The following is a 23592-nucleotide window of genomic DNA, read 5'->3' on the forward strand; positions in this document are numbered from 1 at the left end:
TCGCCATTCGCCTCTGGTCCGTTTACATAGTTTCCTTATTTTGTCACATGCCTCCAACGCCACCAGGTAGAATTCAGTCTAAATGTCGGCAGTGGTCATAATACACTACTGGCCATTAAACATTGCTACACCAAGAAGAAATGCAGATGATAAACGGGTATTCATTGGACAAATATGTTATACTAGAACTGATATGGGATTACATTTTCACGCAGTTTGGGTGCATAGATCCTGAGAAATCAATACCCAGAACAACCACCTCTGCTAATAACGGCCTTGATTCGCCTGGGCAATGAGTCAAACAGAGCTTGGATGCCATGTACAGGTACAGCTGCCAATACAGCTTCAACACGATACCACAGTTCATCACGAGTAGTGACTGGCGTATTGTGACGAGCCAGTTGCTCGGCCACCATTGACCAGACGTTTTCAATTGGTGAGAGATCTGGAGAATGTGCTGGCCAGGGCAGCAGTCGAACATTTTCTGTATCCAGAAACGCCCATACATGACCTGCAACATGCCGTCGTGCATTATCCTGCTGAAATGTAGGGTTTTGCAGGGATAGAATTAAGGGTAGACCCACGGGTCGTGACACATCTGAAAGTGCCGTCAATGCGAACAAGAGGTGACCGAGACGTGTAACCAATGGCACCCCAAACCATCACGCCGGGTGATACGCCAGTGTGGAGATGACGAATACAAGCTTCCAATGTGCGTTCACCGCGATGTCGCCAAACACGGATGCGACCATCATAATGCTGTAAACAGAACCTGGATTCATCCGAAAAAATGACGTTTTGCCATTCGTGCACCCAGGTTCGTCGTTGACTACACCATCGCAGGCGCTCCTGTCTGTGATGCAGCGTAAAGGGTAACCGCAGCCATGGTCTCCGAGCTGATAGTCCATGCTGTTGCAAACGTCGTCTAACTGTTCGTGCAGATGGTTTGTTGTCTTTCAAACGTCCCCATCTGTTGACTCAGGGATCGAGATGTGGCTGCACGATCCGTTACAGCCATGCGGATAAGATGCCTGTCATCTCGACTGCTAGTGATACGAGGCGGTTGGGATCCACCACGGCGTTCCGTGTTTCCCTCCTGAACCCACCGATTCCATATTCTGCTAACAGTCATTGGATGTCGACCGACACAATGTCGTGATACGATAAACCGCAATCGCGATAGGCTACAATCCGACCTTTATCAAAGTCGGAAACGTGATGGTACGCATTTCTCCTCCTTACATGAGGCATCACAACAACGTTTCACCAGGGAACACCGGTCAACTGCTGTTTGTGTATGAGAAATCGGTAGGAAACTATCCTCATATCAGCAATTTGTATGTATCGCCACCGGTGCCAACCTTGTGTGAATGCTCTGAAAAGCTAATCATTTGCATATCATAGCATCTTCTTCCTGTCGGTTATATTTCCCGTCTGTAGCGCGTTGTCTTAGTGGTGTAGCAATTTTAATGGCCAGTAGTGTATTTTAGTTCATCAATGTATGTGCATTCTACAATGGCACATTCAATTGAAGTAAATACATTAGCTGCTACATATGTACTTTCGGTTTTACCACTGATATGATGTTAACGATGGCGAAACCGTGACATGTAAGTGTAAATCAAAAAAGAAAAACGTCTGTGAACAATACAGAGTTTCTATAAGGGGTGATCAAAAATATTTCTTTTGACGGCTTTGTCACACCTTATAGGCAACGCAGCACAACTCTGATGCGGGTATACAAGCAGCGACATTTAGGCAAGGGATTAGTATGGCATTCGTGCCTTTCCGACGTGCGTATGGTAAATGCTGCAACCTGAACTATAGCGATATTATTACCAAATACGTCCATGGAGAGTTAAGAATGTGTGTAGGGTAGAATGCCTGTTGAAGTGCACAGTTGTGGAATATTGTACGTGCGATTCCACACAAGACGCCGGTCGATCTGGGGGGCCATTGCTTACTGATTTCAAGACACCTGGTGTCTCCATCATGAGGGAAAGGTGCTACGCAACGCTGGAAAAATTACTGCGTACAATTAAGGCCAAACGTCAAGCAAAATTCCAGCGAGGGATGGCGCTGTTTCATGATCACGGACGTTCTCATACCACAAATGTCGTAACGCAGAAGTGACGTCATCTCAAGCGAGACATACTCGAGAAGCCACCCTATAGTTCTGATGTTTCGTCATGCGATTATCACGCCAATGGTTCCTTAAAAAAGAATCCCTTGAGGAATCGACGACTCCTGTCGGCGGATACATTAAATGTATTCAAAACTGCGAATAATGACAACATTCAGCTGTAGAATGGAATGACGACAGTGAAAATTTATACCGGATAGGAACTGGAACCCGAATTTCCCGCTTATCGCAAGTTGTGTGGGGTTCATAGTCGCACATCTTTTAGGCATCTTTTTAAAAGATTGGGAATTCTTACAACAGCCCCACAGTACATTTACTCACTAATGAAATTTGTTTTCAACAACATGGACCAGTTAATAAACAACAGTGACATTGAAACTTCCTGGCAGATTAAAACTGTGTGCCCGACCGAGACTCGAACTCGGGACCTTCGCCTTTCGCGGGCAAGTGCTCTACCAACTGAGCTACCGAAGCACGACTCACGTCCGCTACTCACAGCTTTACTTGTGCCGGTACCTCGTCTCCTACCTTCCAAACTTTACAGAAACTCTCCTGCGAACCTTGCAGAACTGGCACTCCTGAAAGAAAGGATATTGCGGAGACATGGCTTAGCCACAGTGAAAATTTATACCGGATAGGTACTGGCAGAAGTAAAGCTGTGAGTACCGGGCGTGAGTCGTGCTTCGGTAGCTCAGTGGGTAGAGCACTTGCCCGCGAAAGGCAAAGGTCCCGAATTCGAGTCTCGGTCGGGCACACAATTTTAATCTGCCAGGAAGTTTCATATCAGCGCACACTCCGCTGCAGAGTGAAAATCTCATTCTGGAAACAGTGACATTCATGATTATAATACCAGAAAAAAGAAAGACTTACACTATCCTTTTCTCAACCCATCTTTGGCACAGAAAAGGGTAACATATGCTGCTATAAAAATTTTCGACAAATTACCAGATGAAATAAAATGTCTGACAGTGAGCAGTAATAGCTTCAAAAATAAATTGAAATCATATCTCCTTGACAACTCCTTCTATACGATAGATAAATTCTTGAATAGGAATAAATAAATCTATAAATATAGTATATGCATTTTGTGCCATCTAAGGGAATGGGGTAAATAACAGAAATATTAATGTTTAACTCTTAAAGATTAATATTTCTGTTATTTACCCCACATATGCACATATGAAACAAGAAATCTTGTTTCATATGTGCATTGCTTGTGCACTTGACACGTTCCACATTCCACATCATATCGGCTACCGTACTGACTGATTGATCAATGGAACACGCAACTAACTAACTAGTTGTTGGTTTACCAATTTTTTTATGTCATTATGTTCTATATTGTTCGTTTAGTTTTTTCGGGGCGGAGGTCCGATGACACCCGTTCCGGCTCTTCGTTGGTCAGTTCACTCAGTTTTTTATTACAGAGGTTAGCTAACCCTCTTATCGAACAGGCTGAGCTACTGTACCGGCGCCCATTTGACTATCCGTACACGACTCACGGCCACACCCAAACTTCCATATGTCGTCATCAAGGCGTCTACGACCTGGACTCGTACATCCATCACGTGTATTCCCGCACGGGTCAGACGCTGTACATGAAAGTCGCTTGCCCGGACATGCACACATGACCAAAGGAGCTTCGTGTCGTAATCAGAATAACGCGGGCACTGCAGAGTCGCATTTCTCTGCCGACATCGGGCAGGCGACTTTCAAGTACAGCGTCTGACCTGTACGGGAATATACATAAAGGATGTAAGAGTCCAGGTCGTAGCCGCCTGGCTGACGAGATATGGAAGTTTGGATTTGGCCGTGAGTCGTGCCCGGATAGCCAAATTGTGAGGCGACCGCTCGCGATGGACGGGAAATCCGGGTTCGAGTCCCGGTCTAGGACATTCCATTCTACAGCTGATGGTTGTCATTAATTGCAAATGCGAATACATTTAATGTATTTCACAGCGGCTGTAGTCGCCGCAGAGCCTGATCCTTTGCACGTGCGTGCATGCATGCACCTGTCGGAGGAGGATGGACAACAGGCAGTTACGGACTTTTTCATGCAGCAGGACACGCTGTTTTACCAAACGGGTATCTTCAATCCGGTGCATCCGTGGGAGGATTGCCTCAATGCTCACGTCGACTTTACCTGATTGGCCAACTTATTCTGGACTACTCGGCCTTATAATGGAAACTTTGTGACCACCCCTTATTACGAAATCTGTCGCGGATCACTAAAAGGAATTTTCAACTTCAGCTACTAATTGAAGAGTTTCTAAATACAACATTATTTCACTTAATCAACCAGCAACTCAGAACATCCTGCCTAGAAACGGAAAATCTAAAGAACTGCAGGAAGCGAGGTGAGTCCTCCTCAGGATTTTCTCCAAGCTGTTACTCTTCTACTCCGTTCACGGACACCGGACACATTCTGTTTCTATATGAAGGTGGTATCTGTTCTTTCGGGCAGGTCCGAAAGAACTGATACCGTCTTCATATAGATAAGGCTTACCGACCAATGATCTTCTTCAGTGCGGATGCACTCACATTTCTCAAACTCTTACGGCAATCGGTAGATTGACTGCCACGCGTAATGAGTATAATGGACAGGGACATTACAAATGTAGTGTGTCGACAGTAACGCCGGCACGGTAGCTCAGCGTGTTCGGTCAGAAGGCTGCGTGCTCTCTGTATAAAAAAGCTGAGTCAAGGAATCAACGATCAACTTGAACGGATGTCTTGTGACGTCCGCCCAGACCAAAGGCAAAGAACTATATCGAACAAAAAAAAAAAATAGAGCCTCTGCCATGTAAGCAGGAGATCCCAGGTTCGAGTCCTGGTCGCGGCACACATTTTCAACTGTCCCTGTTGGTATTTATCAACGCCTGTAAGCGGGTAATGGTCTGCATTTCATTATAATTTCAACATTCTGTTTCTGTCGGTGTACTGTCATCTACTTCAGAAACTTTTTTCCAATGATAGTGATCTTGATGAATCGAGGACTTTGTATCCGGTTCTGTTATTATGCAGGGTGGTCAGAAAGAGTCTAAAAAGCTTATAAGGGCACTGCAAGGTAGGCTGTGCTGAGAAATAAAGGGCAAGAATGAAATTCGATACGTTGGACCTTTTCCGAGTTAATTAGCGTTGAAGTTAGCCAGTTAGGGTGTTGCGCGCAAATTCAAGCTGCCCCTCAGACACGGTGTCACCAAACTTGTTCTTCGTTTGGTTTCCTAAGGCCCAACAAGAGAGCGATTCAACAACTGGACGAGGGATGCTAGTAAAGATAGAATCCAAGCCAAAGGCTAAGCAGTCGCTTGCGCTGTGATCAATGGCAAGAGAACAACCGAAACTAATTGAATCTGGCAGGCCGGTTGAATTTGCGCGCACAATGGTCTGATTGGCTAACTTCAATGCTAGTTAACTCGAAAACGGTGCAGCTTCCCGTATTTTTTTTCTTAACAATTTTTTCCCAGCACAACCGACCCTGAAACACACTTACAAGCTTTTCAGACTGTTTCTGACCACTGCACTTGAGTATGGGCAGTTCCCAGAATTTAAAAAACAGTCTTGTGGAATAGCGTTATTGACAAAATTGTCATATTGCAACGAGAAGCGCCTAGAAATAACTCTCTGCTATCATTGTGCCCTTTCTGGCAGACTTCAGTGTGAATCTCGGAGTTGGTGTAGTATGCACTCTACTCACTCCGACAATAAGAACGGAAAGTGTCATGAGATTCTGTCAGCCATGAGCAGGAGCTCAAACCATGAATCGTGCTCTCGTGGGTAGCTGAATTTCTAGTGTTCGGACTCACTGGGGCGTTTCAACGCAGCGAATGTTAGTGAGCACACACCTCAGTCATTAACGTACTGTGTCTGACTTTACTTCCCAGGGCTTATCCACTGCAACTTCTGCCTGCCCGTTGTCCAGAGGCGGCGGCCATCATGCTGATGATCCTCAACAACCTGGACCCGGCGGTGGCGCAGTTCCCACACGAGCTCGTCACCTACGGGGGCAACGGACAGGTCTTCTCCAACTGGGCACAGGTGAGAGATACTTTTGTACACGCTTGTTTGAGTTCTTGCGACCAACGTGCGCACCGTTTGTTAATACACAATGAAGTAACCACAGAACAAATGATAGTTCACAAAAAACCTGAACAAGCTAGGTTGGCGTGAGAGAACGAAACTGATGGTCGAAGAATGATACCAGAATGTTCGTAAGTCGACGCAAGGTCGTAATCACCACAGCAGCAAATAGTTTTTAAAGGAAACCGAAGTCCAAATGGATCGTCTCGAGGATGATGTGTACAATCTTCACTCGGCGAGCGATGTGACTGTATAGATGCTGGCCACTGATTTATAAGGGCATTCTGGCCTCTAGGTGGCAGGAGCAGATGACTGGCCGGAGCGCCACCTACCACGAGTTGCTGGGTCCACAACCTCTTTGTCTGTCGATAACGTTGATATTTTCCTCATCGATATCAACGTAGCTGTCCGGGTGAGATACAAGAGAGACCGTAGTCTGGTGCCCGGCTGCTAGAACAAACTATTCTACTCTCACCCACTCCAAACCTTGTAAAGCTTCTTCACTAGCCATTTGCCCAACTCACTTCGCATTACCACGTCTACAATGGTTTCCGTGAATTGTAGAGAAATCATGACCACAGCAATGTCGAAGAAAAAAAAGCAAGTAATTCGAAGAAATTGTGATAAATGGTTGATCACACAATGCATTTATTTAACTTGGCTTTCTGATTTTCATTGCAGTCATCATCAATAGAATTTGTGGTGTATTGGAATAACAAGAAGATGGTTACGAAGCAATAAACTCAGAACTGACGCAGTTTAGCCAATTACAGCTTACCGACCATTGATTATATAATGAGTCACGGACTGATGACCATAGATGTTAAGTCCCATAGTGCTCAGAGGCATAATGAGTCACGTGAAGATTTCATCCGTTTCACTGCCACAGACGAACAGCCAGACGTCTTGAAATTTCTCGACCTTGTCGGAAACACGAAGGCTGACGTTTTCGAGCTTGACCAGAAAATGATCGACATCTCGTACGGAGTAGTAAATAATACGTACGATCCACAGGAAATACATACGTAATAAATCAGAAGTTCACACTCTGGAACAAGGCTGTTAACAGGTACTGTAAGATTCAATTAATAAAGTAAACAGCCAGTCGGTTGCCGGAAGTTAATTTATTTAAATTTTACCTAGGTTTCGACACTGATATGAGTATCTTCTTCAGATGTACCTTATGTTATGTAAAATTATAACAAAACGAAAAATAACTTCTAGCTGTATGTTATGATGTAAAATAATTAAAATTCCCAGTTGGAAAATGAAGCAACAACTTACTTGGATAGATTAATTAAATCTGTTTACATAAATCACGACCTAACCATGTCATGCCACAAGCAGTACAAGCAGTAGCCATCTGACGATCATTAACACTGTAAGAATAAATTACATACAGCTCTTCCGTAAAGCACACCGTAAAACGCGACACATGCCGTAAAAAAAAAATGTGTTTATCGCTAAAATTGTCATGCGATGGACTGTCAACATTTTAAATCTGACAAACTGGAAGGGCATTTAATATTAGATATAAAGAACATCTTTTAGATAAAAAAGCTTGAAAGTGCATCATTTTACATTCGCAGAACACTTGTTAAGATCGGGCCATAATCCAAAGAACCGAAGAAATTGAGATCTTGCAAAACGGAAAGAAAGGACGGAGATGAGTTATATTGAAAGATTTAGAGATTTTTAGATACACGATAAGACGGCCTTCTTTTACATGAACACTTACAATTGAGAAATAGAGGCTTCTTTACTAATTTCAAACCGTTACTTGCGACTATGTAAATATTTTGCGGTTCCTTGTTGTCTGAATTACTTCCTCTTTCGAAAGCACTGTCTTTTTCATAGACAATATCCTAATATTTTCCATTAGTTCCACTAGACGACATTTGCCTTTACTAAGCTGGTTTGCAAAAAATGGGCACTCATATCTATTTTTCTGTAACGTCATATTTAGAGATTTAATTTCCTCTATAATTCCACACCAGAGAAGCATGTATTTTACTTGTAATACAGATTTTTGTACCTATATATTATGATAAAATGTAGTAATTAGTTCATTTAAAATCAGATGGTACTTTTTTATTTTTCATTTCAATTACCTTTTATTACTTCATTCACTGTTACGCTGTTTTGTACTAGTAGCAACATGGATTGTTATGTATTTGTTATAACGGCATGTCGGTGCAGAAAGAGATAAATATTACATAGCTGAGCTTTTTATTCATGTTTGTACGGAAGATACAAAAGTGACACAGAGTGTTTACAGAGGAAAACACTGCATTTCTTAAAAATGGCTCTGAGCACTATGGGACTCAACATCTTAGGACATAAGTCCCCTAGTACTTAGAACTACTTAAACCTAACTAACCTAAGGACATCACACACACCCATGCCCGAGGCAGGATTCGAACCTGCGACCGTAGCAGTCCCGCGGTTCCGGACTGCTGCATTTCTTAAAATGGAACTATAGGGTTCCAGAGGCCTTTTCACGTCTGATTTATCAGTGATGTATATAATATGCAGATTGAAGCGACGGATGAAACTTTGTGTCAAGGCAATGATTCGAGGCAGATGCACTAACCACTACGCCATCCTGGCACAGGGTCTTTGCACAACTCTACAGACTGCCGTAGCTCGCTTCCCACCTCAGTCCAAATTCCCGTTCCCGCCTCAGCCCATTAGGTATTCCCCCTAAACTCGACCAGCATTCCAGAGGGTCTTCAACAGTATTGGAATAGCACTTCAGCATCCCTCATTTTTTTCGATGCCGTGGTGCTATCCCAAAACAGTTGGAGAGTCTGTGCAATGCTGTTCTAGTTTAGGGGGAATACCAAGTTGTCTGAGGCGTGATTGGGAATTTGCAGTAAGGAGTATGGCGCGCTATGGTAGTCCATGCAGTTGTACAAAGGCAGAGTATGAGGGTGCGTAGTGGTTAGTGATCAGGAGACCCAGACATTAATACTGGTACTGCCAAATATTTTCATTCGTCGCGCCAGTCTGCATATGTACATCATTGCATTTTTGTCACTTATAAATAATTACATAAACTAAAACAGGGGGAAACAAAGAGACATTTAACAACTTATGAGGATTAAGGTGAATTTACAGTTTGAATGTGGTATTTGTAATTATTCGAACACACTGAAGTAAAACTCCTGGCTTATGCAGATGATATAGTGTTGCTGAGTTAAAGTGAAGAAGAACTGAAAGACTTTTACAGATCTCTCAGGCACAGTGTCAGCAAAATGGGGCTTTTGATTAACCAAGAGAAAACAGAATATATGGAAATAGGTCGAGTCATAAACCCAAACCCTTACTTTGAAAATGACCAACATTCTAAATTCAGAAAAGTTCTTCAGTTTAACTACCTTGGATCACGTTTCAACAGTAAAAATATCATAACAATGGATATAAACGAAACAATAGCCTCAGGGTCAAGATGTCTGTATTCACTAAGCAACCCACTGAAAAGTAAAGCTTTGTCAATACCACAAAGATGAATATATACATTATTATCATCTGCCCCATAGTACTGTACGATTCAGAAAGCTGGACGCTTACAAAGAACGAAAGAGAAAACTGAATGTTTTCGAAAGAGAAGTAATGAGATAAATCTTGGGACCTGTCTTGCGGAATGGCGTGTGGAGAATTCGAAAGAACAAGAATATTTTTCAGCTAATGAAGCAACTCACTATCATCCAGAAATTAAAAAGTAGGAGACTGCAATGGGATGGACATGTGGCTTGAATGGAAAACAACACAGTCACCAAAAAAGCATTTGAAGGAACTCTCCAGGCAACAAGACCATTGGGCCGACCTCGTACAAGGTGGAAAGATGACACAGAAAAGGACATCGCAGCATTAGGAATTTACGCAGGGCGGAGAGAGACTGCGAGAGATGGAAGGCGGTGGAAGCAGATAGTTGATGCAGCGCGTGGGCTACAGGGCTTGTGGTCGCTGAGGATAAGAAGAAGAAGATTTGCAATGAAAAGTTAATCTAACGAAGGGTAAGAAGAAAATTGAGTCTCATCATTATATTCTGTATCATGTGTTTGTTGATTTCATTTCCTGTAGGGTAGTCTTTCTGCTTTTCTTAACAGAATGTCAAACTTCACAGTCTGCATCATACTAACGGTTTTCGGTTAAAAATGATCAGAAAAGGTTGAATCTCCAGTTTCCCTCAAGATCAGATAGCCCAAATACGACAGCACTGCTTGACTGACCAATATCTACTTTTTGACACTGCTTGCAAGTGATTCTCTATACACTACCCTGTGCCAAGAGATGTAATTATACATGTATTGTAATCAGTGGCATCATTACAACACTTCCTTACGGTACACTTGAATCTACCTTTCAGTCTGTCGATTTTGTTCTTTAAGAACGACGTGTTGAAAGTTACCTACGAGGATGTCCAGAACACAGGCATGGTGCCCGGTAAGCTCGCCGTTTATTCACTAAAAGGCAGCACGGAAATGTACTGAACAGCTCGCGGAAATCAAACCGAGCGAGGTGGCTCAGTGATTAGCACACTGGACTCGTATTCGGGAGGACGACGGTTCAAAACCACGTCCGGCCATCCTGATTTAGATTTTCCGTTATTTCCCTAAATCACTTCTGGCAAATGCTAGGATGTTTCCTTGGAAAGGGCACGGTCCATTTCCTTCCCCATCCTTACTTAATCCAATGGGACCGATGACATCGCTAGTTAGTTAGTTAGCTAGTTGGTTGCGTGTCCCATTGATCAATCGCACGGTACGATAGCCGTTATGATGTGGAACGTGTCAAGTGCACAAGAAATGCACATATGAAACAAGATTTTTTAATATATATATATATATATATATATATATATATATATATATATATATATATATATATATATGCAGCTTTTATAATATATATATATATATATATTACAATAAAGATTTAAAGAATAATATTTCTGTTATTTACCTCATTCCCTTAAATGGCACGAAATGCGTATACTACATTTATAGATTTATATATTCCTATTCAACAATTCATCTATGGAATAGAAGGAGTTGTCAAGGACATATGATTTCAATTTATTTTTGAAGCTACTACTTTATTTCATCTGGTATTTTGTTGAAAATTTTTATAGCACCATGTTTTACCCCTTTCTGCGCCAAAGATAGGATGAAAATCTCCTATATCAAAAATTAAAATGGATCCGCTGACAGAGGCCTGGGGACGGTCAGTTATTTGGTCCCATCCCCCAAATCAACCAACCAATGTCCGCAGCTCGTGCTCTAGTGGCTAGCGTTGCGGCTTCTGGATCATGGGGTCCCGGGTTCGATTCCCGGCCAGGTTGGGGATTTTCTCTGCCCCGGGACTGGGTGTTTGTGTTGTCCTCATCACATCATCATAACCATATGTGACAGTGGCTAGATTGGATTGCGTAAAAAAATTGGACGATGTAAACATTGGGACTTTGTACGGGCGCTGATAACCGCGCAGTTGAGCGCCCCACAAACCAAACATCATCATTATCAACCAACCAACCGGAAAACGAGGAACACGGCAGGAGAAGGTTGTCTACGGCGCACGGACGAGCATAGCGAGCTGACCGTCCCCAGACCTCTGACAGCGGATCCATTTTAATTTTTGATATAGGAGATTTTCGTTCTCCAGAAACGTGAGTGCAAACCATGTTCCATATGCTTGTGATTGAAAGAGCTTTAGGACTTTCCTGCACTAATATTACACAGGCTATTAGAGATGCTTTTGTAGAGAAGCAGGGGAAGCGTTGAGTTTCTATATGTACGGTGTGTGGTGTGCAGTTCTGGCTGGTGATGCGCTACCTGTCTTCGCTGGAGCGCGACCAGACGCTGGTGCTGTACTCGGGCCACCCGCTGGGGGTCTTCCCGTCGCCAGCGTCGGCGCCGCGGCTCGTCATCACCAACGGTATGGTGGTGCCCAACTACTCCACCAGGAAGCACTACGACGACATGTTCGCACTCGGAGTCACCATGTGAGTACAGAAAACGTTTCACTAGCGTTTTGGTTGTACAAGGACGTGGTGAAAAGTAGTACCTCTGAATTTTTTATTCTGTTCTCAATATCGGGTGACGTATTACACGTCAGTACAGCGTAACAGTTATTGAACTATATGAAATAAAATCGTCATAACTTCTGAACCGTCTGAGTTATGACGTTCAAACTACACGATTGGCCGCGGAGCATGATAGCAATTATTATGAGCATTGTTGTTTGGTTTAGTGATGAAGCTCACTTTCATTTGGATCGTCAATAAGCAAATTTGGCGCATTAGGAGGACTGAGAATTCTCATTTTGAGACCGAGAGGCCTCTTCACCCTCAACGGATGACTATGTGGTGTGCAATGTCCAGTCATTGAATAATCGGTGCGATATGCCTTGATGGCACAGTGACTACCGAATGGTATGTAAATGTTTTGGAAGATGATTTCCTCCCCTTTATCCAAAATGACACTGATTTCGACAGTGGTTCATGAAAAACGGAGCTCGGCCCCATCGAAGCAAGAGAGTGTTTGATGTCCTGGAAGAGCACTTTGAGGACCGCATTCTGGCTCTGGGGTACCCGGAAGCCATTGGCATGGGCCTCGATTAGCCGCCATATTCTCCGGATCTGAACTCGTGCGACGCCTTTTTGTGGGGCTGTATTAAATGCAAGGTTTACAGCAGTAACGCCAAAACTATTTTTGAGCTGAAAACAGCAATCCAGGAAGTCATAGACAGCGTCGATGTTCCGACACTCAGCAGGTCATGCAGAACATCGCTATTCACCTTCGCCACATCATCGCCAATGATGGCAGGCACATCGAACATGTCATAACCTAAATCCGAACATCTGTACTGACGTTTACATTTTGAGTATAGTGCGTGCACGCCGTAGTTTGTAAATAATTTACGTTATTTTCATATAGTTCAGTAATTGTCACCATGCATATTACTAGACCGACTTTCCCGCTTCGCTGGAGGATACCGAATTGCAGCGTGTAAGCCGGCCGGTTTGGTCGTGCGGTTCTGGGCGCTTCAGTCTGGAACCGCGTGACCACTACGGTCGCAGATTCGAATCCTGCCTCTGGCATTGGTGTGCGTGATGTCCTTAGGTTAGTTATGTTTAAGTAGTTCTAAGTTCTAGGGGACTGATGACCACAGAAGTTAAGTCCCATAGTTCTCAGAGCCATTTGAACCATTTTTTTTGCAGCGTGTAACCTGTCACTGTGCAACGTAATTTTGTCTGTGCGTGAGAAATATCGGGTTGTAATACCTCAGAAAACTGAAGGCACGAGCCAGAAGAGTTCTTTCACACAGGGACCACCCTCTCTATCAGCATGACGATGGTAGACCACAGACGAGCGCTCCAAAATCTGCCACAGTACGACACCTTGGGTTCACTATCGTCGTTCATCCTCCATACAATCCCGATTTCGTCCCATCCAATATTCAACTGTTTCCAAAACTTAGTGAACATCTTAGAGGACTTCTCTTTGACAGTAATGAAACAGAGGTCTGGTTGTGGCTTCGCCAACAAAGTCAAGCATTCTACAGAGTCAACTAACTTTTCACTCGTCGAGAGAAATGTGTTCGTGAGAAATAAATATGTAGACAGGAAGAATAAAAATACAGAATGTCAATACACTTATTTTTATTTAAAAGCCTTAAGGATATTCACATAAAAAATTCGGAAGCATTACTTTTCAGCCCGCCCTCGCAGCTGGGTCCCGAAACTTTTTGTCTATAACAATCAATGGTCTGGTAAAAAAAAAAAAAACTACGCAGTTTTTCAGAAGACCGATTAACTTGGTTAATCCATCAATATTTTATGGATTCCATATGAAGCTGTCCTCTGCAGAGTGTTCTGCCATAACAAGCCTTTTCGATGAAAGATGCCTGTTTCCTTGCTCTTTCATTTCTTCGTTTCCTGTTTTCCGTTTCAAAACACATATTATTTACTTCACTCGTATCTCTGAGATATTAACCACCTTCATTACCTATCGGTTTGGACACTTTCGAAAGCTCGTTGATCAACCACTGCATCTGAAACTTAGTCTGTGGTGAGCGGTTGGTTCTTAGCCAACCGCGTGATTTGGCTGTTGTGAAAGCCACTTGCTTGCTGTTCCAAAAGGAGGTCAGCCATTCTGGTTACATACAGTTTCGCCTTGAAGCGTAAAGACGAATCTGAATGTGGACCTATGTTTGAAGGAGCACGGTGTTCTGATGAAATTACTGGTAAGACCGTGCCAGTTTATTTACTGGGCTGAGTTATGTTCTACAATTGGAGGTCAGTCAGGTCGTACTTTTGTATCATTCCACACTTGGTATAATTCCACATGTTTGCATAAAGTGCTGTGTGCTTCAATAGTTTGCGAATTGTTAAGTACTAGCTGCAGTGCCCGGCGTTGCCCGGGATGTTTAATATCTGCCACAAAAAGCGATTGGTACTGTGCCTTGCTGACACTCGTAGCGAATTCAGGCCGTATGAGAAATTGCAGTCGCTTTAAATCGAAGGGCATATTTGAATCACTGGGTGTCAACGTCAACGAAATGCGATGTATGACTGCGTCTTCATCTGTATGGTTCTTTGTTGTTTCGTTTTGCGACAAGTATCTTATTGTGATTTTGGAGAACTCGTCTTGTTTCAGCTAGTTTTCACTGTTTCAGGTATGGCTGTGCCTGAGCACGACTCTAGCTGTTCGAACAGTTTATGTCACAATTCGGGTAATCTCGGGTCCTGTTCTATCTTTTGATCGGCACGATCTGTTGGCATTTGTTGTTACTATATCTAAGACCTGTCTTAGAGTTTTTATGGCACTGTGTATAATAATAATAAAAAAGACTGTGATACACTGACTAAAGTAGCTTGTAGGGTACATGTCATACGTAAAAACAGTAATAAGAGGTTCAAATGGCTCTGAGCACTTTGGGACTTAACATCTTAGTGCATCAGTCCCCTAGAACTTAGAACTACTTAAACCTAACTAACCTAAGGACATCACACACATCCATGCCCGAGGCAGGATTCGAACCTGCGACCGTAGCAGTCCCGCGGTTCCAGACTGCAGCGCCTAGAACCGCACGGCCACCGCGGCCGGCTCAGTAATAAGAGTTTACAATCACGTTTCTCTCAAATTCTGGAGCTTTCGCTCTTCCCGAGATCTAGTGACGTCTGATGGAGTTACATCCAAGACGGGTATAGCCGGGGTAACGTATTCTCGCGTCAGGAACTACAGTCAGCTTACCACGATACATTTCGTTCGCTAGCCATTTAATTTTCATGAATTTTCTGACTATAGAAATTTGAACTAAATCGATCAAGTACTTTTCTAAATGTTTGGTAACGAAGTTTCTCTTATACATTGTCTATATTAAAAATATGTAACCTATGCCTGCGCAAATGTTCATTAGGGGATCATGTATAAATTTGAAGTAAGCCCGCGAAGAACTTCTACAGATTTTTGCCAACTGCCTGTCCCCTTTATACATTACATACATATATGTTTCGTGTCAGATAACGAAATGTTATGTAGACAATGATCCTCCTCTTATCTTGAAGGTAAAGTATGCAAAATTTCATTAACATCGGAACAAACCTGTAGCTTTGTATCAATTACAAACAAATAAACTAACAAGTGAACGGACCCTCTTCTTCCATATACACAGATTTAGAGGCTGGTTATTGCCTTATTTCTAAACTCATCTCGTCTATTTTGTACTCAATTCTTCCAAGTTAAAATTTACGAGAAATGCAAGGTCTGTTTTGTGAATGGTATCATATTATATTTCCTACGATAAAAGCTTGGTTTTGTAGTAGGAACAGGATTCTCACGATAAGATTGCAATGCCAAACTGAGATACATTGGAGGGATCCGTAGAAAGTGTAGTCCACCAGCATTGGAATTCGTTTGAGGCATCCGCATTCGGCCTGTACTTGAATACTGCTCGACAGTTTGGTATCATTATCAATTAAGATCCATCGAGGAAATAGAGAAGCTCCATAGAACATCAGCACGTTTCTTACTGTTGCGATTAGCAAGTCGGAAAGCGTCACGGTCAGCACGCTGCAGTGTCAGACGCCACAAGACAATGTGTGAGCACCATGAAATGATTTGCTGTTAAAATTCCGGTATCATACTTCCTTAGAATAAGCAACCATGTAATGTTAATGCATTAAGTTGTTCTGAAAGTGGTGTTGATATTCAAGACAGTAAAAGCGGGTTAAAAGCTGTGAGCTATCTGAGGAAGTTAACCTTGCATTACTGAGCAACTGTTTCACCAGGTATCCAGTCTAGCTTACCAAATTCCCAACCAGACTAACATTAATTATAATCTTTTTATAGTCATCTTTCGACAATCAGTGATCTATATATAAAAAGAGAATTTAAATAAAAAGAAATAAATCTGTTTATAATTGGACATTTATTTTAACATTGATCATTGTTCCGTTAAAATTTCAGCATATTAAACTTGATTCATAACTAAACTGGTGCCTTATTTAGGATTGTGAAAATGAGAGTTTGTAATCTTACGGAACACATAAAATATGGAGCTAAGATTGGGAGATGGCATACAACACTGCATTCATAAAATAACACACGAAGAACGTTGAAACATATGCAAGAGGAAATTAACCACAACCAACCGATTCAATTTTCACCCAAAGAAGTTACGTTCGTAGCGCTATCCTGTCCGTCATGAAATTACCACACACTGGTATACTAAATTCATAATACCTCTCTGTGAAATCTTCCCGAAAAGAATAGCTGAGGGCTCCTTTGATGATTACACCACATGCTTCACGTGGTCAACTTGGTTTACACAAAGATTGTAACTCCACAATAATTTTGATAATTAAAATAACTTACATCGAAACGCAATTTACAAAAGAAAAACCTCGCACTGGTTACTATCGTCTTACTATTAACCTGATGGGTCAAACAATTGTATAAGCACGTGGTACTGGTCTCACAAAGTTCACCCCACGTGGGTTGAACATAAAGAAAAGCTGCTATATTGAAAAATATTGTCAAGACGAGACGTTATAATCTCACGCACATTCGCATTTAAGATTGATGATCTTAGTTAGAGTTACGTATCATCAACACGTGGTTCCACTTTACTCACAAAGTAGTGACAAAGCAACTACTGGAAGATATTCCGAACTTCACACTCGAATTACACTGCGTTGCAATTTAAGATAACATAAGATATTTTAGATCTAAACCTGAAATAAAGGTGATTAAATTTTCAGTTAGGCTGAACTTAAGAAATTCATTGTCCTATGGACTTAGCAGCGACGCGCTTAGCCGGAGATCTTACTACTTCACACGCTCGCTGCGGACAGACTGGCGTGGACCCCTACCGAGGGTGCTTCACAGATACAAAACGGAAGTTACCAGAGAGGCAGCTTCGTATACCAACATGACAAGGGACGCGGACGGGACCATACCAAGAATATAAACCTCTTTCCTTTTAGAAAGCGTAGCTACTTGTTCCGACGTTGGTCCTACTGTTCTCTAGCAGACAGGCTTGTCTGCTACCATCAAGCATGCAACTAGAAATACATTTGCTCATTCATCTTTTCACACAGAAGGGAAGGGGAATAACAGTATCTTATCATATACACTATATAAAAGAAAGAGCATGTAGGCTCCATTTGAGACTGTGTGACATGAATTACATATAAACTGTGTTTTAAAGTGTAGTAGTGTGACAGATCGTTCTTCTTTATGTGTAAATGTAACACGTTCCACTGCTCAGTCTCCTCCCAGATAGTCAGAAACACCACAGTAAATTTGGAAGTGGAATTTATGCCGTAAATGACAACAGATTTAAGAAATTATCATGAAAGGAATCCAACATAGACCTTTCAACCAATATATTGCGTCCTCCCGCATACGTATCGCGAAAAGACCAGGAAGGTAACATTAGAAACAGTCCAGCTCACTCGTAGGTGGTTTTTATGAAACATTGTAAACTTGATTTTTCCAGTATTCAGACAGTTCTTTAAACTGTTTTTCGTAAATTATTTGTTTAATTTACCGCCACTTCATAAATAATATATGTAATTTACCGCTGTATGACAAATCTCTGTATCTGAACAATATTTAAGAGATGTCCTTGTAGCCTCTGCAAACACCATTCAGTTAGGCAGTCCTATTTCATGTTACGCAGAGTTTTCAGCAGCAATAATGTCATTAACCTTGGAGAATAAAATCATGTGACATCCCATTTCCTGCCTACACCTGTCCACTATTATGGTGGGAAGGATCAGTTTACTGTTACAGAAAGAAGGGAGTTGGGCCTGAAGCTGATGGCCCAATATTTCCCCAATCTTCTTAAATCGATATTGGTCGGAGCCGATTACACTAATATCAATGGCGAGTCATTCCCCCATGACGGCTTTTGTTGTAGAGAGGAAGCAGCACTTCACACAGAAGCAAATCGGCAGTAGGAAATGGCCAGTGAGAATGCCTTCAATTGGTTCCTCATTCTGGTTGGCTGAAAGACCTAAAAGTTAAATTCCGTGGAGGGGTTTGGAAGTCTCGAATTTGGTGTTTAGGTGGTGTTCCCTCTGGGTCGGAGGTGTGTTTTTGCAGCGCATTACGGAAGTCGTGAAAAGGAAAACTGAGAAATTTCAAAAGTGTGTTCCCGAGCGTGGATTTCAGGTTGAGCTATTCCAGTTTTCTAGACGAGTGTTGCCGTGTACAGAGTCTGCAGACGCACTGTAGGCAGGACCAGAAAATTAAGTTATCGAACCAAATAGCTAACTGGGCGATGGTGTTTAAACAACGAAATGGACTTGGCGAGGGTTTCATTGAAGCCAATAAATTATATTCCTTTCTGTGGCAATCTGAGCGCGGTGGTTTTGTGCGACTCTTCTCCTATTTGTTTTGAACTGGTTACCTGTTTTGTTGTTAGAGAATTATCTGCGTTAGTTCCTAGGAACCAGCTGGAGGTAGTGTGTGAACTTTTAGCGGTGAACATGTTCCAGTGGACGGATCTCGAAATGTTTCTAAAAGTGATAAGACTGCTACAGAGGTTTTAAGTATTGTATTTCGATTGGCGGCAAATTTAACACTGTTTCGTGGGCCAATGCGAGTCTGGCGGCCTTTATTTGTGCTGATTTTAAAAATGTAGCAATGCAGAGAATAAATCTGGATTCGCCAACAAATGCTTCAGAATAAATCTGCGGAGCAGTACGTCTCTTAATTTATCTCGAGGGCCACGCATCGGCGCGTTTGATTTCGCGCGACGCCACGGGCGCTCAGAAGCACGGACGAAGGGACAGTTTCACCTGGAACACGAAAAAAGGAGGGGAGTCACAGTAGTAGTAAAAGTGCCCTCCGGCACCCGTCGCAATGTGGCTTGCAGAATATAGATGTACATGTAGGTGTAGGATCGCCCATGTATCCCATCAGGTTCTGTAAGCTTTCCTGTACTGAGCAGTTTATATCAGTTATATTTTCCGCCCTCGTCAATATAAATACACTCATGCTCATAACTTAATTATAATGCTGATACATGGTGGAACAACGCTCTAGTGGACGGTTTGCGGGTTTAAATCACCTCGGGGTATGACGAAGCGACGCATTTGATCTGCGGTCGTCGCACGGTGGCGCTGGCAGCAGTCCACATACGCAGAGGTGTGTTGGTGCATGTCAGAGTACGGTGCAGCGAGTAAGTGTGCAGACGTTTTCAGTCGTGCTAATTGTGACTGTGTGTTGGAAATGGTTCAAGGAGCACTTATTGATGACGTTATGAGGGGTAGAATACTAGGGCGACTGGAGGCTGGTCAGACACAGCAGGTCGTAGCACGGGTACACCGTGTGTCACAAAGCGTGATCTCAAGATTATGGCAACTATTCCAGCAGACAGGAAACGTGTCCAGGTGCTACAGTATAGGACGCCCACAGTGTACAACACCACAAGAAGACCGATATCTCACCATCAGTGACCACAGACGGCCACGAAGTACTGCATGTAGCCTTGCTCGGGACCTTACCGCAACCACTGGAACAGTTCTCTCCAGACACAGTCTATAGACGACTGAAAATACATGGTTTATTCACCCAGAGACCTGCAAGTTGCATTCCACTGACCCCTGGTCACAGGTGAGCACGTAAAGCCTCACAGTACATGGTCGTTGGAACAGTGGGCCGACCGTTTTGGCAGAGCGGTTCTAGGCGGTTCAGTCTGCGACCGCGCTGCTGCTACGGTCGCAGGTTCGAATCCTGCCTCGGGCATCGGTGTGTGTGATGTCCTGAGGTTAGTTAGGTTTAAGTAGTTCTAAGTCTAGGGGACTGATGACCTCAGATGTTAAGTCCCATAGTGGTTAGAGCCATTTGAACCATTTGGAACAGTGGTCCCAGGTTATGTACACAGACGAGTCCAGGTATAGTCTGAACAGTGATTCTCGCCGGGTTTTAATCTGGCGTGAACCAGGAACCAGATACCAACCCCTTAATGTCCTTGAAAGGGACCTGTATGGAAGTCGTGGTTTAATGGTGTGGCATGGGATTATGATTGGTGTACGTACACCCCTGCATGTCTTTGACAGAGGAACTGTAACAGGTAAGGTGTATCGAGAAGTCATTTTGCACCAGTACGTCCGCCTTTTCAGGGGTGCAGTGGTTCCCACCTTCTTCCTAATGGATGATAGCACGGCCCCACCCACCTGCCATCGTGGAGGAGTACCTTCAAACAGAAGATATCAGGAGTGGCCTGCCTATTCTGCAGATCTAAACCCCATCGAGCACGTCTGGGATGCTCTCGGTCGACTTATCGCTGCACGTCTTCAAACCCCTAGGACACTTAAGGAGTTCCGACAGGCACTGGTGCAAGAATGGGAGACTATACCGCAGCAGCTGCTCGACCACCTGATCCAGAGTATGCCAACCCGTTGTGCGGCCTGTGTACGTGTACATGGTGATCATATCCCATATTGATGTTGGGGTACATGCGCAGGGAACAGGAGCGTTTTGTAGCACATATGTTTCGGGGCGGTTCTCCACTTATCACCAATACCGTGGACTTACAGATCTGTGTCCGTCTAGAACAATATCGGAGGATCGAATGCAGTGTTTCAAGCATCTCTGCGTCATCCTCCATTTTGATACCAGTGTGAACGCAGGGCGGGAGTACAATTTTACGTAAAATCAAAACTTGTTATCATATTTTTGTATTTTGAAAATGTTACTTTATCATTTATTGAATGCTTCTCGCATTACGCTTTCATGATCATTTTGGCTTCCTATAATTTTCGTGTGTCAACGCAGCAACTTCATTTACATTTTTGATGAGGCTGTCTTCACTTTCGCAGCGCCCTTCGAGTGTCAACCAAGCCTCGATTTTCCCATGCCTCTCAACTGTGGTTAGCATATACATTATTTTGTACATTTCCTCCCAGAGATGAATGCTTCAGATAACTTGCCATTCGTTTCGCGCCCTGGAACTGTCTTCAGTAATCTCTATACTATCTTTATGCCGAACTCTAGTTGTCTGAATGGTCCAGCCAAAGATGCGCGTATTTCGTTTCTTGCCTTATTACAGCATGGCTGCCACGAATCGTCACGAGAACCAAAAATGAATATATTTTTCGTTTCTTGCTCCCACATCAGCCTATTGCATCGCATATGGACATAAAATTCAAAGTCATAAAAAGTAAAGAATTCTTTATCACGTACGGGCTGGTGGAAATTTTTTGCCTAATTACAACTTGTAGGACTACGCCGATGATAGGAATCTGCCGGCACGTCGAAGTTCCATGCTCTGAGATCAGAGATCTACCTCCATGTAGGACAGATTGTCTCACATTCACAGACGTACATTACTAGACTGGCAATACCGTATACAGTATCACTGGTGTCACTGAAGCCAGCAATTTAGAGTCCCAATATGGCGGCGAGCGCAAAGGACGCGTAAACAGCTGTTTATTTACTGATAAAACAACCGAAAGAAATGGGAATAACCTGATACAACTTCGTTACTTTTAGAGTTTTGACATAATGGTCAATACATGCGTCGTGTTTCGCTCTAGTTTTTCGTACAGCAGACAGAAGGTAAAAGGAAAGGAACATGTCTCAATGCAAGCATAACTAAAAACATCTAACGTATTTTTGCTTTTGTACTATACGTAAGCCTAAATAATTGCATTACTGTTTTTTCTTATCTGAAACGCCGACCCTGTTTAAATATTCTGTGTATATTTTAAGAGGTTTAATAATCTAGTATTAATAGACGTAGCTTAATGATTTGCTTTTAACTAGTTTCCATCAGCTTCATCTTTTCTTCGAATAGTATGCTCGTTATTAAAGTGATCCTATAAGTAGAACGTGTTATTTGTCTTTGGTAACAAGTGTCTTCATTCATTTGATGGCTCTTTCGATAACTGCAGTTTATATATATATATATATATATATATATATATATATATATATAAAAACTAGTTACTCTTCTCATAACACGATTCTATGTTATATGTGTTAACTAATACGCCCATATTTGCTAAACTGCAGAAATTCTTTAAACCATCTCGTAAAGCCTACAACACCGTTCCGTTTCAGAAAATCGAGTTAGTACCACACATAAACATCCTGACGCCGCCAAACATCAAGCTCCAGTAAAAGCAACGGCTTTATCAGTCTAGTAATGTATGTCTGTGCTCCCACTGAATATAGTCAGCAGTATTAATGTAGTCGCGAAGTAAATAGAATATATCAGAGATTATAAACGACCTTAAAATTCTTTGCATCAATATCTGTCAGATTTAAGCATTAATCTGTAAACTACGTGGATGTCGAACTCCAGATATCTGAATATGGTGTCCGAAGACGCTCGTATTTCGTTTCTTGCCTAATTACAACTTGGCTGCCACGAAATGTCACGAGAACGCAAAATGAAAATATTTTTCGATTCTGCTCCCACATCAGCTTTTTACGTCGCATGTTAATATAAAGTTCAAAACCATATATACACTCCTGGAAATTGAAATAAGAACACCGTGAATTCATTGTCCCAGGAAGGGGAAACTTTATTGACACATTCCTGGGGTCAGATACATCACATGATCACACTGACAGAACCACAGGCACATAGACACAGGCAACAGAGCATGCACAATGTCGGCACTAGTACAGTGTATATCCACCTTTCGCAGCAATGCAGGCTGCTATTCTCCCATGGAGACGATCGTAGAGATGCTGGATATAGTCCTGTGGAACGGCTTGCCATGCCATTTCCACCTGGCGCCTCAGTTGGACCAGCGTTCGTGCTGGACGTGCAGACTGCGTGAGACGACGCTTCATCCAGCCCCAAACATGCTCAATGGGGGACAGATCCGGAGATCTTGC

The 23592-nt window shown here is 42.7% G+C and overlaps 1 protein-coding gene across 1 annotated transcript in view; it reads left to right on the plus strand.

Annotated features, from left to right (window-relative positions):
- Nucleotides 1–23592, plus strand: part of LOC126263333 (urocanate hydratase-like) — a 380705-nt gene that overhangs the window by 38592 nt on the left and 318521 nt on the right. Inside the window, exons 3-4 of the mRNA XM_049960422.1 lie at nt 6028–6181; nt 12040–12230. Of these exons, the coding sequence (XP_049816379.1) occupies nt 6028–6181; nt 12040–12230 (345 nt within the window). The remainder of the gene's footprint in view (nt 1–6027; nt 6182–12039; nt 12231–23592) is intronic.

This window comes from Schistocerca nitens, chromosome 6 (genome assembly GCF_023898315.1).
Source record: "Schistocerca nitens isolate TAMUIC-IGC-003100 chromosome 6, iqSchNite1.1, whole genome shotgun sequence".
NCBI classification, from domain to species: Eukaryota; Metazoa; Arthropoda; class Insecta; order Orthoptera; family Acrididae; genus Schistocerca; species Schistocerca nitens.